The following is a 19,664-nucleotide window of genomic DNA, read 5'->3' as shown; positions in this document are numbered from 1 at the left end:
CTTGTTGGAATGGACGGAAGAAAAGGAAAAACATTCCAGAAGTTTTGCCAACATACAACCATCTTAGCCATAAAGAACGAAACCAAATACAGTGAAGTTGAAAAAATCAACATTTCTGAACATTTCACTTTCATTCAGATTTAATTAACAAGTTACTAGGACTCTTTCAGTCTTCCACAAAAGTTTTTTAACTAAATAGAAAAAAAAGACACACGCTGAAGACAATCTGATTTTTGCTTTATTGAATAGTGTCCTACATCCAGTATTTACAGACATAATTGAATGAAATTTATAAGCCTACCATGGGCACTGTTTTCCAAAATGAATCTGAAACACTCAATGGAAATGATCAATTCATATGTGTGAATACATTAATTAATTCATGATTTTTCAGCCAATATCCAAGTCGGTTCATTTCATAAAAACTCTATTTTCAAGAAGAAGGAATATAAAAAATTCAGAAAAAATATTTCCATATCTAGTCATAATCTTCCAGTTTTTCTGCAAAAGAAATCAATAACAATTATAGACATTCTGGCCACCGTGAATTAAACACAGATTTTCTCAATTACATGACTACTTTCTTTAAGGCCACTTTAAATTTTTAGCATAGAAGAACAGTCTTTTCATAATTTCATGAAAGGTCTAAACTTTTTTTTTAGGTTTAAAAAGAAACACATACTCAAATTTAAAATCAGCACCTAAATATCACTTTAAAAATACCAACAAGGCACAGAGCTGCACATTATTACCTGGACTGTCCCTAATGGATGGTCCACAGAAGGAACAAGATGCACATAAAAGTGAGGAAGTCCTCCAACCAGACCTGAGCGAGACTGTTGGCGCCGGGTGTGCTCACAGACGTTAAGAGGACATCAGAAATGCAGCGTCCACCGTCTACCTCTGCACGTCTGAGAGAATTCCGCGGCATGGAAACTCCTCGCCCTACTAACACCTATGACAGTATCCTCAGAATGTGTTAGTTGCTCAGTCGTGTCCAACTCTTTGTGACCCCATGGACTGTAGCCCGCCGGGCTCCTCTGTCCATGGGATTCTCCAGGCAAGAATACTAGAGCGGGTAGCCATTCCCTTCTCCAGGATCCTCAGAATAGAACTACAAAAAATGGTGGGGATCCCGGTGGCAGAGAAGGCATTACTTCCTCTATATGCCTAAATGGAAAGGTATCTCCTTCTCTGGTTTGAGGTGAGCCGATTTACTACCCACACACAGAGTTTAAGAATCATAGTATCTTCTAATCTTAAAACATACGGGCTTTATTATATGAAGCCCATCCTCACTTTTCCTTTCAAAGATGATGGCTCTTCAAAATGTATTAATAATATTATTATTTGGACAACCTAGATATTAAAATGTAAAGCATTTAATCCCTAGCTACACATTTTTAACCATTTCAAAAATGCTAGAGATCAAATAAATCAGTATATTGTTGATAGCACCTTCTATATTAAAACCCTGAAAACTACCTTAATGGGTTTTCATTTTTTGCTAGAATAACACTACTGGAGGAACAGAAAAGCATGACCTAGAAAATCACAATGAATAAATACCACGCATTATCCCCCATTTTAAAACATTCAGTAGCCAAGAAAGGTTCTGGAAACGGTGGTGGCACTGGATTTTTCTCTCTCTCTTTTTTTTAAGTTACAGTTTCCCTTATACATAATAGATAGGTTTCCTGCTCAACAAACCTATCTTTTAAAATAATATAAAGGCAAATTTCAGAATACTATGGATTACACCATATAGTTTAAACAGCTGGGGTCCAAACGAATGGTGCTTAAAGTTATCTTTATATAACAGAAATTACCTCTATTCACGAATGGTTTAAATTGCTGATAAAAATATATGGAAATGATGGTAAAAGTCGGAAAAACAAGTTAAGATGTGTTTAGAGTCATGGCAGATGGCATGTTCATCCCATAATTATTCAGTGGTAACATGAATGTATCTGTTTTCTAGAAATCAGATAATACATAGACTCGATATGTTTCTATTAAACATAAACATAGTATCGTACGTTAATTTTTTTTCTGAAATCCATACTTTGTTCTGGAAGGTGCCGTTTATGAAAAGACACACACTGATGACAGCTGTTTCTTGGTCAACCGGACATTAATGTCAGGGGCGCTCACTAGCTTCCTTAAAGCACATGGCAGACTTACCCGCGGTCAATAGTTGATCATTTTTCGAAGGGCATCGTAGCACTTCCACTTGTCTGGGATGTAGAACGGTTCAAAAATGTGAGGGAACGGTGTGTCGTACCCACACACCCTTGATATAGGAGCTTCCAGGTTCAGGAAACATTCTTCCTGCAGAGAAGAATCCAGATGGTTGACTTCAAGAACTTCTCATTCACAGAAATGAAACATTTCACTTCCAAATACAATGGCATTAAAATAGTTATGTATATTATAATGCAAAAAGAAAACAGGTGAAAAAAGGAGGTAACACACAGTATGCTTAGCCTTATCCAAGTTTTACTGAAGATATGTTTTCATATATGTATGTGCATTTTATGCCTACATACATATCTGTTGCTTAAGACAAAATGTGATTATACCTAACAGGTCATTCTGCAAATATAAATGTAATACATGACAAAATCATGACAAATGCTCACAGTAAACTCTGCAGCTTGAAATGAATGATGGTATGTGTCTCTCTTGTTTCTTGCATTTTTCAAATTTTATATACCATAAACATGTGTTACTTTCATAAGTATGTGTGTGTGCCAAGTTGCTTCAATCATGTCCAACTCTTTGCAACCCTATGGACTATAGTGCACATCAATAAAAAAGTAAATTAATTAACTTTAAAAAAAGTAAGATCTCAATCACAGGAAACCTGTAGAAAGTTATCTTCAAGAAAAAAAAATTATTCAAGTGACAAATCCAAACTTAAAAATAAAATTTTTAGAGAGTTAAAAAAAAAAACTAAAAAGAGATACATGATTAGACTATTCTTAGGAAAATGAAATTACCATTCATAGTTATTACCTGAAATCAAACCTTTGGTTTTTACGTATCCATTTCCTACGTTGGTTTGTGTCAAAAATGCTTTGGAAAGGTCCACATTTTCTTCTATTTCACTAACTGTATTATTACATTTTCACTTGAGCAGAAAGCTTTGAATGTAGTAGGGCTGATGCGCTGTCCCTATCTTCTGTATATATTTCTTCCAGTGACAAGGGCATCCAGGCAGAAAGAGTCAGCTCCCTTACACTCTCCCTGCACCCCAAAACCACTGCGACCAGGTGTTCAAACACCATCATATGACATTGCTTATATGTGGAATCTAAAAAGAAGGGATACAGATGAACTTACAAAACAGAAAGAGACTCACAGACAGAAAATGAACTCATGGTTGCCAGGGAGAAAAGGATACTTAAGGACTTTGGGAAGGTTATGTACACACTGGTATATCTAAAATGGAGAAGGAACACAGCTCTATTGTACAGCACATGGAACTCGGCTCAATGTTATGTGCCTGCCTAGACAGGAGGGGGTCTGGGGAGAATGGATACATGTATATGTATGGCTGAGTCCCTTCACTGTTCACCTGAAAATGTCCCAACTTGTTAATCGGCTATACCCAATACAAAGTGTTTTTGCTTTTAAAAAAATAAAAATAAATTTTAAAAAAAAGCATCAAACAACAAATTGTGTTGGCTTTTCCAACAGAAAATCCTCATTAATAACTTGAGAACGTTGCAGACATAGGGTTTGAAGAGTCACCTAAGAAATTCCGAGAGGGAGAGGGTGGGATGATTTGGGAGAATGGCATTCTAACATGTATACTATCATGTAAGAATTGAATCGCCAGTCTACGTCTGACGCAGGATACAGCATGCTTGGGGCTGGTGCATGGGGATGACCCACAGAGATGTTATGGGGAGGGAGGTGGGAGGGGGGTTCATGTTTGGGAACACCTGTAAGAATTAAAGATTTTAAAATTAAAAAAATAAAAAAATAAAAATAAAATAAAAATAAATAAAAATAAAAAACAAAATAAAACAAAAAAATAAATAAATAAAGCTTTTCTTTAGCACACACACACAAAAAAAAGAAATTCCACTACTAATAAGCTCAAAAGAGATGACAGACTGGGTAGACTGCTTCTTAACTGAAATAAGCAATTTTAAAGGCATTTAATTGTCAACTTGGGACTAACTCAGTTCATTACTTTAGTTGACATGAGCTGTTTCTCTACCTCCCCTGAATACTACATTCTTCATAAACAAACTTATCCATGGGTACTGCAAAATACAGAAAAGCCAAGGCAAAGGATTTCACTTAAATGCCCTTGATTTTACACCTGTTGTAAAATATTATTCTTTCAAACTAGTTCCCTGGAAAGCTGGTTTATGATAAAATGATGCTCCAGTGGTCATGAAAACCACTCCTTTCAGCAGAAAGACCAACATTACCAAACTTTTTCTTTTCCAATTAACAATGCTTCTAATCCTGCAGGAATGGAAGACTCACTCTCTAGGAAGACATCTGCATGTTTGCAGGGGCACAGAGAAAGGTCTGTGAGGTCACCCTTGGAGGTTAGGAGTGACAAGGAGGGGACAGCAGACTCCATGTGTACATTATACGTACTGCTGAAGCTTTCATGACACAGTATTACTTTTGTGGGCTTTCCAGGGGGCACAGTGGTAAAGAATCCACATGCCACGCAGAAGACACAGGTTTGATCCCTGGGTCAGGAAGATCCCCTGGAGAAGGGAATGGGAATCCACTCCAAGTATTCTTGTCTAAGAAATCCCATGGATAGAGGTGCCTGCCGGGCTACAGTCCACACCTGCCGGGCTACAGTCCACAGGGTTGCAAAGAGTCAGACACAATTTAGCAACTGAGTGATTACTTTTGTAATTAACTGGCACTGATACAAAAGAGTAAAAAGAAGAATCATTTTATGAGAATAAAAGTTCCCATTTTATGTTACACAAATTTGTGATTTTACACATAGCACTTTCTTAATTTGGAAACAATTACTGTTAGGTATGTGGAATTAAATGATTATAAAGTACTATATATAAATATATAATATATATTATAAAAAATCACAGAAGATAATTCAAAAATATATGATTCAGTTTTATAAAGGGGTGTGTGTGTGTGTGTGTGTGTGTGTGCTAAATCACTTCAGTTGTGTCCAAGTCTTTGTGACCCCATGGACTGTAGCCCACCATGCTCCTCTGTCCATGGGAGTTTCCAGGCAAGAATACTGGAGTGGGTTGCCATGCCCTGTTCCAGGGGATCTTCCCGACCCAGGGATCAAATCCAAGTCTCTCATATCTCCTGCACTGGCAAGAGGATTCTTTACCACTAGTGCCACCTTTATAAAGATATATCTTAACTGATGAAAACAGTATGAAATTTTAAAGCTTTGCTAACTAAAGTGTATTAAAGAGGCAAATCTCTTCTATGGACTTGTATTAAAATTTCCTTTTAAAGCAATTGGAAATAAGATGTTTGGGTCAAGCTGCTATACAGTTACTTCCCACTGAACTGGTTCATATACAAATGATTTATATGTCACTGTGTTTTTCTGGTCAACGATCAAAATAAGCATCCTTTTTCAAGCTCAGTTTATTTTCCACATTGAAGCTGTACACACAAACACAGAAAAAGAATATTTGAAACTCACTGGCAGATTTGTAGACCAATGGGCCAGATTAATCCCACACGAAGTATATCTCTTTTCATTAAATACATTATGACACCGTAACTATAGCAACCATAAGCTCTGAATTTTCAAGATATTCTAGATTCATCATATTCTTCTTTTCCATTATTACACTCATACTTTTCAAACTGTAATGATTTTTTGATTCCAAAATAGTAATCCATATAATATTAGCCCCACCTAACTCGTGGGGCTGTCGAGAGGATTACAGGTCGTTTCCATCACTGGGGCTAAGATGAGAAGCACCAGTTTCTGGTCTCTCTTCCTGGAGAGCCTGTATGTGGACTGGCTCAAGTGACGTGAAACAATGACAGATGAGATGGTGAGGTTCCAAAGCAGATCACAGTGGAACAGGTAACCAGGGGCAACAGAAGAGAACCCAGGCAGGTGCCAAGGGAAACTTTCCTCCAGCTATTCATGATCCAAAGTTTCACCTTGGATCCAGCGAAAAGGATTGAAAGCAAACCCTAATGTTATCAGGTGGCTAACACTTCCACATACTGCGCTTGTGGGATGTGCTTTCACATAAATACTCAGATGCTTTGAGAAAAACAGATATTTCTTCCAGAAGACCCTTGCATGAAACTCCAGTACGTGGTATTTGAATTTACTTCTGAATATGTCTTTCTGTAAGTATGAAAATTTTCTTTCCAAAATGTTAACCATGACAATGGTAACAAGTACTTCTGATGTAAATGAGTTCTATCCTATCTCATTTAAACATTTCAACACAACTATGAGGTAGGTATGATAATCCATTTCACAGACGAGCAAGCTAGGTGAAGGAAGCTGCCCAAGGCCGGAGAGCTCATACAGAGCCAGGACAAGACTCCAGCCTGACCACCTTCATTCTGCAAATGTTGAGGCACAACCACTGAGAACAGCAACAACAGGAAAGCAAATGAATAAATAAAACAGGAGGCAGGCTGGGATTAAAGGCTCACAACAGAGCCTTGGGAAGGTTAAATTCAGTCTAAGAAACTTGTCTCATACATAAAAGGAAGGCAGAGGTTAAGACACGAGAGAAGGCTAACAGCACACATAAGCATAAGCATGAAGGTAATACATGGAGCAATAAACACATGGTCCCGGGCATCAGAAAACTCCTAGGCTATCCTAAATGATTTAGAAAAGCATAACTCAAATTATTTATATACAAGCCATCTGGGTTGCTATGCATGTTATAACCAGAAAAGGAAGCAAACCATGTGAAATAACAGTTCCAAATCATAAAAGTCATAGCTGCAGGCAAGGGCATTTCTTTATCTGCCTATCTTCTATACCAAAACACAATAAAAATTTAAGTATTTTGCAGAAACTGCAGAGGGCAGAGATCCTGTAAATTCTTAAGGCAAATAAAAATTAATAAAATAGGATTCATGGTTGTCAAGATAAAATATTGATAGGTTTTAAAATTAAATGTACTTAATAGTAACTATATTAACACTGCATTGCATCTTTGCAAGTTGCTAAGAGAGTAGATCTTAATTAATAGTCCTCATCACACAAAAAATTGAATATTACATTTATTCATATATTTTTCATAAATATAATACAGATTATATGTTAGTATATGTGCACGTAAATACATACATGTTTCGGGTTTCATGGGATCGCTCAAAATGTCTCAACGTTAACCTCACTTCCCCATGCAAGTTTTATGGACATCCAGCCATAAATTCTCCTGTCACTGTGTCACAGCAGTTACAGCACTGAAATCAGTCTCAACATTTCGCACTGTAGCTGTGGTCACTCCCAACAAACCTTTTTGTTGTTTTCATGGCAAGGCTGTATAGTATAATTGATACAGCATGTAATTTGGAACTCTATCTGAAGGGAATCTTTGTTCTACTAGGATTTAATCTTTCCAAGGCTCTGTTTACTCAACAGCAAAAGCATTAAAAATTCGGTCCCTATCGTTTTTATGCTCTACTATTGCCTTGCCTCTTTGCCTTCCCTAGCTCGGGCAGCAGCCTGTGAGAAGTACCTGCTTTGCACGCCTGACCCAGCACAGTGCTCAATAATTGTAGGGTTTTTGTTTGTTTTTTCTCCTTCTAGTTTTACTGAGATATGACAGACATACAGCACTGTATAAGCTTAAGGTGTACTGCAGAGTGATCTGACTTACGTACATCATGAAATGATTATCCCAGTAAGTTTAGTGAATATCCATCATCTCATCTAGACACAAACTTGACAAAATAGAAAAGAAAAAATCTTTTCCTTGTGAGAGGACTCTTTGGATTACTTCTTAACAGCTTTCATGTATAACAAACAGCAGTGTTATTCATAGTTATATTTATCATATTGGTCATGGCATCCCTAGTACTTAATTATTTTAAAACTGGAAGTTTGTGTCTTTTGACCATCTTCATTCAATTCCCCCTCCCTCATCTCCTGCCCCTGGTAACCACAAATCTGATCTCTTTTTCTGTGAGTTTGTTTTTGAAGTACAATGGACCTAATAATTGCTAGGTTTTGTTCTCCTCTTAAAAATTTTTGAGCAATAATAAACACAAGGTGTCAGAAATAGCCCAAATCATCATTGAAGATAAAGATTCGGGTGCACAGAACCGTCAGATAGATTGAGATGTAATATCCATCATAGCTCAGTGACCAACAGCTACCATTTATTGGACACTTACTAAGCCTTAAAAAATGTAACAAAATACCAAAACAAGTTTCAGTGCGCTATGAGGAAGGAGGGTGGGGACCACTGAGGTTACTGAAGGAGCCAGGCTGCACCCAATGAAAGACAGGATCTGGTGCTGCCCCCTGGTGGGGAGCAGGGAGCCTACACCCTGTCAGTTCCTGGGCCTAGAAGGACAGATTGTGTGTGGCCAGATGACAGGTTAAGTCAGAAACTCTGGAAATGGTTGAAAAATCCCCCCGCACCCCGCAAAAGAACGCAATTTCCAAGCATTACTGTAGAAAAGTAGCCTGTCAGTCAGGCACTGGAAGGTTCCATGTGAAAATGTGCCCAACAGATAAGTGAGTAACCAAGGCACGAACACTCCAAAACACAGTGAAGAATAAAGACCGTATAACATCATCTGATTCATTTTTAAAGCAGTCGTTTGGCTTTTAGTTTTTTTACTTCAATGCAATTTCAGCCTCACATTTCTTTCTAAGAGCAACTTTGCAATACTTTGTATCCAGTCCTTCTAATGACAGAAAGCTGGATATGGCCCACTGTATAAGACTACATAGTATCTTGAGCTGGAAAGCTGTGAAGTTCAAACTGTGATAAGAAAAATTTAGGTCTTGCATGCGTGTTTCTACTTTCTTACAGCTGATTACAGGATGAAGAGTTCCTTTCACTTTCCTGAAAAACTATTCAATTAGTTTTCCTAAACATTTAATGGAAAGGTAGACAAGCAGGTCACTGCAGTGAGAAACATGTCAAAGTCAAAGTACACTGCCTACAGGGCTACCTGATAAATCTGGATATCATGGTCTTCCTTGGAACAACGAGAAGCATTATTCCACAATTTAATTCCAAGTAAGCATGGAGAAAATTGATTTTTAAACGACTTTAAGGTCCAGGTTACATCACATAAACATTTTGTCATCATAACACATTTAAACTAGGAGAACATATTTTGTTTCTAAGAGCGGGTTGGGGTGAGGGTAAAATAAGCTATACATGTGGTAAGTACTGAACAAGACATATAGATCATAGAGTTATCATTTCTTCTAGAGGGGAAAACATTAAGAAATAGCTTTAAGTGTTTTGTGAAGTTTTAAACCTAAATTCCACTACCATTTAGTCCCTGTTAATTATTATTAGCAATAATGTTTATGTGATGTAACCTGGACCTTAAAGTCATTTAAAAATCAATTTTCTCAATGGTTATTTGAAATTAAATTAAGGATACTTTCTTCTAAATGCAATACATTGTCTAAGGAGCATAATGAGCAGGACAAGAGTTAAACTAAAAAAATAGGAGAAAAACTAAATTAATATACCCAAATGAGGCATATTTGATAGCTTGGAAGTCCATGAACTTAGAGACTTACGTGTTGGTTTTAGGTTGATTAGTTCTAGTTATTTATGTGAGGTGAGACATCATCTGGCTTCCAAATACTATCAGAGAATATTTGTTATTAATAAATGTAGATTTAATCTACCATGAAAATGTGCCCATAGTCAAAACAGTTTCAGCAGCAGAGAAAAAAATGATGCTGGTGTCTTGAATGACCAATGAGTCACAGAAACCTGTGAAGGTACAATGCCAGCAACTGCAAATTAATTTCACTACTGGATTAAATAAATACAACTTTACTAATGCAAAATGAAGTAGGTTTCATTTAAGTTAATGGTTTAAACAGAAGGTATCACATTTTTAAAACGGAGCTTAAAATATACATTTTACGTCTATACCAATTTTCTGTACAGACCTATGACATAGACCTGAGAAATTTATTCTTCACAGACAGCTGAGTCCCTAATCTATCTCCAAACTAACAGGGTGCTTCCCATTAATACAGCTTTTTATTTTACTTTTCTAATACTATGCACATGAGATGTATTCAACAAACACTGGTTGATATGACGTCTCTCACTTCTAAAACACAGTTGTACGAATATAACTCAATAAGACAGTATATGAATAATATACTTTCATCCACATTTCTATAGCACCTAAAACATTACCCTCAATTCCAATTATCTTAGGAAAGCTTTCATTCAAAATCACAACCTTGACTATATTAAAAGCTAAGATCTCTATTAACTTTATTAGAACAACTTCAATGTCTGCTGACTTTAATAATAACAAAGAATGGAACTGAATTCTAAATTAGGATATTCACTGAAATTCAAACTCCATTTTTCAAATGGAAGCTTCTTTTCTGAAGTTAGAAATATAATTTCTGATTTAAACTGGATACAGTCTAGCTACTTAACACAAGGTTGAATGATATTAAGATATATATAGAAATGATTCATGGTTCAAATTCAATAGCTCTATTAGAATATAAAAATGTTAATATAAAGTTATCTATGAATCTCAGCACATTAACTCTATATTATTGTAGAAACTGAGGTCAAGCAAATTTAAAAAAACAACATTAAAATCAATAATTTGTTACATAATAGAAACTGCCTTTTTTCCCTCCAAATGATACTTTTGTAAATTTCACTATTTTAAAATAGGAAAGAAGTGAAAGCAAGTGAAAATTTTCTATAATTTATAATCTTATCTGAACTCACTTTTTAAAAAAGTACACAGTGCTCATTTTGGCCCAATATTTCACAAATATTAACTCCTTTTAATCTTTTATAAACACTAAATTAGCAATCACAAAGGTCAAACTTAGCATCCCATCCAAACCACTTTGGTTTGGTTCTGTTTTCAAACTTTCCCCCAGATATACTCTTAAACTATGACCTAAAGCAGCCTCACCATTTATAATAATTTCTTCATTAAATCTTCCTGCAACACAGTCTATTGATTTGCTGCAATCCATCTTCAATGATGTTCTGAGGTTTAAAAAGTTAGAAGTCTAAATTCTTTTGAGATATACTATGGGAAAATTTGGACATTTACTATGTACTGTGGCTACACCGCTTTTGTTAAAACACTTTACATTCAATAGAGAGAGGAAAAAAAAAAAAGGCAATGCTCTCAAGTTTCCACAGACGCTAAAGCTTCTCAAATTTTATAGTTCAAAATTCTTCCTATAGAAGAAAGCATCCACACAGCAGCAAAGTTTGAAAGTGGAATTTCCCTAGAATGTGAATGCATAATGATAAACATAAGCGACCGGCAGCACTGGGTCGTCTCATGAACAAATCGCCCTCTGTAAGGTAGGACTTTTGCTTTACTTGGCACTTTAGGAAATTTAAATTGCTCTTGTAAAGCAACTTTTGATGATCCTACAAAGCATTCGATTTTTCTGCTTGTTTTGCAACAAAATTCTTTGTATAGCATTCTCACTCCACCAAATGGTGCTCGGCAGGCAGAAACCAATTCTGGCTAAAGTGACCTGATGATTCTTTTGTTTTGTGACGTAGAAAATATATTCTTTTCAAATCTGGGGGATCGAACCTGCACTCAGAAAATTTCTAGTAGGATCTGTCAGTGTCCCAATTTTGCAACTTGTTTTTTAAGTTTCAACAGTAATTATAAAACGAAACCACTAAAATAGAGTGATTTCTGCCTGATTGGCACCATCTTTCTAAAAAGTTTAAGAAGCTGGATTTAAAATAAAAAGGAGGGGGTTCTAAAATATTTGCTATCTTACAAATGATACTCTTTTGTTATAATGCATTCTTCTTTACTGCTTTTTCTTATTCTTCATGTTACATTTCTCGTTTACGTTTTAGTTTATGTTTAAAAGAATGCCAAAACAACTTGCTAAATGTAAAGAAAAAGTTAAGGAAAAGGGGAAAATCAACTTTATCTACATAATGCCAAAAGAGATGTGTCAATGTTTCCACTGAAATTAAACATACTTTTTTTTTTTTAAGTTAATCTTAGGTGTCATGGCAACACAGCCTTTAAGGTTGGTTTTGCTGAATGAATAAATCAGAGCAAGCTATTTTTCAGCAGTTTAATTCTGTTTACCAGATCATTGCGATTTTAATAAGAAAAGCACAGAAACAAATGTTTTAGGCTACCATCAATTATTAGGGAGATTTCTTCCCAAACTTGTTAATTGGATCCCAGTTGTAGTAGCATTCTCAAGCTTTAGTAATTGAATAAATTAACCAAGCAAACAAGTTTTGGGAAGGAGTCTCTGACCTGAGTAAAGAAAAAGGCTTGTAAGAGTGCTCATTATTGATATGCAGATAACTTTTGCTAACTGATGAGTTTAATCTATTCATAAAGTAAATCCAGCCATTGTAATTATGGCCTGCAACCAATAAAAATATCATACAGAATCCAAAATATATTTTCCTATTTACTGTGTTTACAGATGTATGTTTCTACCTTTAAAGTTGATTAATATTTCTTACAAAGAAGTTTTCCTGGTTGAAAGTCTATGCATTTGCATACAGTTAAAATTTCAAGAATCCAGAGCTATTTGAGAATTAGGGGGATAATACACACGCCCTTCTTTTCTACTTCAAATTTTGTATAAACTGTATGCTGATTCTCACAAAATCTGTATTGCATGCTCAGAGTGGACAAATTTCTAATGAGCCTGATTAAACCACAGATACAACAGTGAAGGTGTAGTTAGTAGCGGAGACCTGCTTCTGGTTAGAGTTAAGCGCAAAAATTTAATATTAAAAATGCCCAGAGACACTGTTCACTAATGCATTTTTGATGAACTACATTTATACATTTCCTATAAAGAGGCGATGTTCACATGTTTTATCTGGAATATAACCAGAGCATTTACTTGCTATTTTTTAATCTCCTTATTTGAATCTGAGCTGTATAAAACTTCAGTCAGGTCCCTCAACTAGGCAGCCCGCTAAAGCACACAGCACTGATCCCCCAGAGATCACAGCAGAGCCCCTATTTGTCTCATAGCACAGATAACAATGCACGCAAGCACACACAAACACAAACAAGTAATTTCATCTTTGGTCAACACATGATGGATATCCTAAGAAGCAACACGGAGGCTGCAGGGAAGACACGCTGTTTGTCGACACGTCCTCTCGGTCAGGAAGAGGAGCATGTTAACGTGTGGGCAGAGCACAGGAAAGCCCAGAGACTCACGAAATAAAAACCAAGAGATATTCTTTAACAATAAGTGTAATTATGTAATCCTTTCAACAATCTAGGTGGCAGAAGCAAGTGAGGCGCTAAGGCTGACGAAGGTTGAGTGAGGTAAACGAGGTCACGTCAGTGCTCGCGAGCTCTGGTGGTATTTGCACCAGCTGGCGTGGTTACCCTTGGGTGCAGCCGCAAAAGACTTTAAAAGTGCGCAAGAGAGTCTTGCTTGGATACAAGGAAAATGTGTAGCCAGTGCTGCCATTATGGCTGGGAAACAGACACTGGTGGAATTGTTGGCTTGTTTATGTCAAATCTGATCAAGAATTTTTTTTCAATTTTAATAAAAAGCTTAGCAGTTTAGGGCCTTTGTGGGGGTGAGGGGTGATGTGAAATAGATGGATCTCTTAGAGTTACAAGCTCAGATGTATATGTTTTGAATGTTTTAGAGATTCACTGGGGAGACATTGAGGGGCAGTGGGGACCAGACTGGAACTTGTTGCTAGTTAATTATCAGCAGCTTGCTTGAGTTTAGGGCACAAGCTGCCACTTTGGGGTTCTGAAGCTGATCCTACATTCTTAGGAAAAACTGAATGTTCAGTTCACCGTAGGCTATACGTCTAAAGTTTCTTCTTCTAAAAGTTCCAAAAAAATACACGTATCATTAAAGTGCTTCACCAGGAAATTAAATTTGCTTGCTTTCATTTATTTCCTTATCGCTGACAGTGTCTAGATGAACTTAAGGTAACTAAGTCATTGGATAAAGAATGCGACGGCTTCTTGACAGATTGCAAAAATCGTTTCAGTAAACATAGGCTACAAATTGTATCCTAGACTTAAGCTGGAATATGAAATGTAATCCTCTCCTCACAGTAAATACTTTATGGCTCTTCTCCACGATTAAGTCACTTTGTACAACTCTAAAACTACAGAAGAAAGTTTCTGGAGCATTTAAAGAAATGTCTGTTGAGAAGAAAAGTAAATTATTTTCCTCCAGTGACAACAACAGGCCAGACATTGCAATGAAGTTCATCTTCAAGTTAAAATGTAAATGTAAACGTGGTATGGGGTCTGCCAGCTTCGATCAGTGCTAATTGGCACAGTGCACATAGCTCGCCCTGGATCTTGATTAAACAGCCGGGAGCGCTCATTCTAGGTGTGAAGCTTGTCATACACACATAATACGTGTCCTCAAGTGGAGCTGGCCGTGTGCAGAGGGGTCCATCTCCTGTGTGGAAGTGGAGAGGTCCCCGTGGTCTGAGACAAGCAATTTGGGCATCCCTGGGAAAGTATCACTTTGACAGCTGGATTAAAAAATGATTTATGTAGAGAATATACCCGGGTTATGCTACATTAGAATGTCATCATTTTCAATTAGTGCGCTTCTATGTGACCTTGCAAATCACCAACCCACAAGGATTTTCCTCAGGTTTCCTCAAATGCTAATGATGTAGCAAATCTAATTAAGTTCGTATGATTCACTTCAGCAGTAGGTATTTCAGGGACTCCAGAATTGCCAAAAGGAAATCTGAAGCGTCTATTCTTGCTCCAAAACAATCATGCCGCGCGCCAAACTGATAACCGTTAAACACAGCTGCAGAGCAAATGTGGTGGGGTTTTGGTCCTGTAAATATAGTGTTCACACATCAATCTGCCCTGCGAGCAATTTTGGAGGCAGACCCAATGATTGCTGGTTTCTATTACAGTTATATGAGGATTATATGTGAGTATTAAGTCACTTGTTTCGCCCAGCACAGCTTGGGCAGATTACGACATGCCGTGAGTTTCTTCTACCTGAGAACACTCACGGAAATGCCAGAAACCCCAAATATTGATAAAAGCACCTGATCAGCATCTTGCTGAAATGGCTTTCCAGTCCTGTAGCTCACGTGAAAAAGAGGAAAGGCGGCTTTGGATGTTTGAGAGCCTATTTAGGGAATGCAATAGATTGAAGTTCGTTCCTGAAGAAAATCCCATATTCTGTGTGTGTTATAAATGCTTTTTTAAAAAAAGGTTTTTAAAAGAACACTTGCTTCTTGAAAATTAACGTGGGTAAAACACAAGAGGCAAAACAATGAGGTCTTCCTTCATCACAAGCGGTTTACAGTTTGATGTGTCCCTCTGGTCTCGTTTGTGCCTTCACACAACTAATAAATGCTTTTCTTTTTATCGCAGTAAGTGTGCAACACAAACCTATGGACACATCTGAGCTACAGAAATTCAACTCTTTTTATTTCAGTAACGCAATTTCCATGAAAGGAAATTCTTTTCAGAGGGGCTCCCTCCAAACTGGGTGGGATACCGGAAGTAAGGCCATGACCACACTCCCTGCAGAGGCTGTTCGATTGCTATGGCAACCACTCTGATCCTATCAGTAAGCAACAGCCCTGAACACTAATATTCTGAAAAACAAACACACACACACACACAACTTCCTTTTCTGTGGAGACAACAACACGAACTAGTTTCGAGTCTGAAATGACCACTCTTGATGCTAAAACAGTATCTTTGCTGACTGAATTATTTCCCCAGAATGCAGCTTTGTAAATAAATGCAAAAAATAGTGAAGTCAGCCATTACACTCCAGTTCCGTTTTAAAACACGGTCAAATCTATGGCATAAGCAATCTCAGCATGTTACAGAGTGGGTTATGTGTGCAGGCCTAGGCAGGAGAAGGAAATCAGATTTCCAGAGAGCATGTGCCGTGTCAAAAGCAGCACTGGGAGCAAGAAAACAACACAGGCTTCCAAGCAGCTCTTGGAAGTTTCGGAGAAGCAGCACACATTTCAACAGTTCTGTTTCTTATCTGTGGCTGCCTCCAGACACACAATTATTGCGGGGCAAGGTAATTACCTAAATTGATCACATTTATGAAGTTACATACAACCCACTCCTATGTAAGGAGATAATTATTTGTCTTCACGGGCTCAAGCATCATGGCTAAATCTTTAAGATGTGAATCCTTTTATGCTGGCAAAACCACCACCGCAAAGCACCCTGAATGCTGACTTTTACAGCCCACAGTCACAGAGGTGCAGTGTGTGACACAGAGTAGGCATCTGTAAACACCGGCTAAGCCAACCCGTCCAGTTTTCACTTCTATTCTGTCTCACTCTGGGGTGTCAGGAAGCCTAGTCACAGAAGAGGCAGAAAAATCAACAAGCCAATAAGTGGGGTGTGGAGATTTTCACTCCTCAGCGATTCAAACGGAACCTTCTTACTCACCCACCAGATGCCACGCTACTGCCACTGAAATTGGGTCCCTCCCTAGGTTCGAAGCTTTTCCTGGCTCCCCAGAGCTTATTCTTCTTTATCCTCATTTCCCTTCCAGCCCGGTGCAGACATACACAGGCCCACCGCCATTCCAAAACTTTTTTTTTTTCCTTTTGGCCAAGTCGCATGGCATGAAGGATATAAGATCTTAGCTCCCTGACTAGGGATCGAACCCATGTCTCCTGCAGTGGAAGCTCAGCATCCTAACCACTGGACCATCAGGGAAGGCCCCAAACTGACTACTTTCTAACACTATTCCTTGCTATTGTCACACAGATCACTTTTCAAATTCAGTTCAAGTATAGATTTTCAAGGTGCTTTGGGGACTTTGATATTGATTTTTTTTTTTAATTCATGCATTTGGACTTCTCTGGTGGTCCAGTGCTTAAAATCCATCTGCCAGTGCAGGAGAGAGGGGTTCAATCCCTGGTCCAGGAACTAGAATCTCACATGCCGTGGGGCAAGCAGGCCCATGCATCACCACTAGAGCCCCCGTGCCTAGCATCCAAGCTCTGCAACAGAAGAAGGCACTGCAAAGACGGCTCATGCATCGCAGCTTGAGAGTGGCCCCAGCCCACCAGAATGAAGGAGTGCCTGAGTGCAGCAAGACCGCGCGGCCAAAAACGGCTTTTCAAATTAGTGCATTCCATCATTCGTCCATCAAACGTTTCAGAGCCTACCTCCAGAGAGCTTTGCATTCCAGTGGGAGAAATAGGTACGAGGAAATGTTAGGAAAGGGGCAGGCACAGTGGTAAAGAATCCACCTGCCAATGCAGGAGACACAGGTTCACCCAGATCCAGGAAGATCCCACATGCTGCGGAGCAACTAAGCCCGTGCACCACAAAAACTGAGCCTGAGCACTTGAGCCTGGGAGCCTCAACTACCGAGCTCCGTGCCGAGAGCTGGCGCCCATCAGCAGGAGGAGCCTCGGCAACGCGGAGCCCTCACACCACGACTAGGGAGTGGCCCAGCTCGCTGCAAGAGAGAAAGGCCCAGGCAGCAACGAAGACCCAGGACGGCTAGAAATAAGTAATCAAAAAAAAAAAAAAAAAAGAAAGAAAGAAAGAAAGAAAGAAAGGGAGCAGGCAGAGGTCTGTAACAGTCAGCAAGCTGCATGTGCGCAGGGAGGGGTTTCCTAAGGGGGCCACATTTGAAAACCACGAGGAACCAAGAGCATCCCCGCCAGCTCACAAAACAGGAGTGGGGAGAGTACACACCCAAACAGAGATGACAGAGCAACAGGAAGGGAAGGGGGCCAGATGGTCAGACGGCCAAGAGACCAGCCCTGGCAGGAAGACCGTGACGGGTGGTTCTGATGGCTTACGTATCTGCGTTCTTCAGAGAACATACAAGAGCAGCTATGGAGACTTAGCTTCTTCAGGTAAACTCAGGGTTCATTGATAGGAAATCAGAAATATCGTTAGAGATGAACGCTAGCGCTGCCGATGATGTGAGTGAGACACAAAGACAGGGATGAGGGCAGTGAGTACACGGCAGGACAGGTCATTTCTTGTGTGTAATTTCGAGGAAACTATCACTTCATTTGCTAAGAAGACTTTTTAAGGGTCTACACAGAAACACTCACTCCTGAGGAAGTTTGGAAAATAAAAACCAAAGATTTTAAAATTGAAAATATTTGACTAGAGTTTGCCGCTACAGGGAACCCCATCTTGGCTAGGATTCAAATATCTTTTCTAGTGACACATTTATTACCATGTCCAGTGCCCACTCCAGTACTCTTGCCTGGGAAATCCCATGGATGGAGGAGCCTGGTAGGCTGCAGTCCATGGGGTTGCGAAGAGTCGGACTCAACTTAGTGACTTCACTTTCACTTCTCACTTTCATGCACTGGAGAAGGAAATGGCAACCCACTCCAGTATTGTTGCCTGGAGAATCCCAGGGATGGGGGAGCCTGGTGGGCTGCCATCTATGGGGTTGCACAGAGCCGGACACGACTGACGTGACTTAGCAGCAGCAGCCAGTACCTTAATGATAATATCAATCTCCCATTTATTCACCCTACTGACTTCCTCTCCCTGTCTCTTATCTCTACATCTCTCCCAGTGGCTTTTCATGATTATGCTTTGTAAAGAAAAAAGACTCCAAATTGAGTAACCTAGCAACGTGTGCAGAGATCATATTGTAGAAATGTTATCTACTGTTCCTTTGGCAAGAGAAGTAGAAATCCACTGCAGATAGAAACAGATTTTCATATGCTTTATCCGGGGTAGCAGAGAGAAATCTTTCCCCCGTATCACATTCGCCCCTCACAACTTGGACTTTTTCTGTGACCAAAGCTGATTATAATATAACAAATTCTGAGCTAGTCCCAAAATAATTTCATGACCTAGCAACTTAAGATGTTGACAATTGTGGGGTAATCAAAAAATGAAGGTGAAATATGACTAGAAAGTTTTCTAGGTACACATTACCCAATGTTTAGAAGGGTGTATTTTTGCTTAAGGTTTATTTTATTTCTGAGTGAGAATTCTGATTGTTTAAAAATTCTATTATTTGGGGCCTCTTAGAAAATTAAATTCTAATTAGCTATCTTTTTGTGTTGTGAAAAAAAAAACATTCTCTGACAACAAAACATCTTGACTTCTTTGGGTTTCAGATTAATACTGTTCTAGAGGGTAGAAGCGGAGAAGGCAATGGCACCCCACTCCAGTGCTCTTGCCTGGAAAACCCCATGGACGGAGGAGCCTGGAAGGCTGCAGTCCATGGGGTTGCTGAGGGTCGGACACGACTGAGCGACTTCACTTTCACTTTTCACTTTCATGCATTGGAGAAGGAAATGGCAACCCACTCCAGTGTTCTTGCCTGGAGAATCCCAGGGACAGCGAAGCCTGGTGGGCTGCCATCTATGGGTTGCATAGAGTTGGACATGACCGAAGCGACTTAGCAGCAGCAGCAGCAGAGACTAGAAGACCTAGGTCCTTGTCCTGAGCCTGGTAGAAGCTAGATAAGTGACAAGCCAGGGTGGCTCTAGTTTTTCCCCATC

General features: G+C 38.8%; 1 protein-coding gene across 2 annotated transcripts in view; it reads right to left on the bottom strand.

Annotated features, from left to right (window-relative positions):
* Positions 1-220: 220 nt before the first annotated feature.
* BCKDHB (branched chain keto acid dehydrogenase E1 subunit beta) overlaps positions 221-19,664 on the bottom strand; it is a 269,317-nt gene continuing 249,873 nt past the window's right edge. For both annotated transcript variants that reach the window (XR_011258750.1, XM_069598961.1), the window contains exons 10-11: positions 2,185-2,331; positions 221-501 (exon numbers count right to left, since the gene is read on the bottom strand). Coding sequence is in view for 1 of the 2 variants with exons in the window: in XM_069598961.1 (XP_069455062.1) it covers positions 2,191-2,331 (141 nt within the window). In the remaining variant the exon portion in view is untranslated. The remainder of the gene's footprint in view (positions 502-2,184; positions 2,332-19,664) is intronic.

The sequence above is a fragment of the Ovis canadensis genome, chromosome 8 (assembly GCF_042477335.2).
Source record: "Ovis canadensis isolate MfBH-ARS-UI-01 breed Bighorn chromosome 8, ARS-UI_OviCan_v2, whole genome shotgun sequence".
Taxonomy (NCBI): Eukaryota; Metazoa; Chordata; class Mammalia; order Artiodactyla; family Bovidae; genus Ovis; species Ovis canadensis.
The sequence above is the reverse complement of the archived record's forward strand: the minus strand, read 5'-3'. Positions and strand labels throughout refer to the sequence as shown.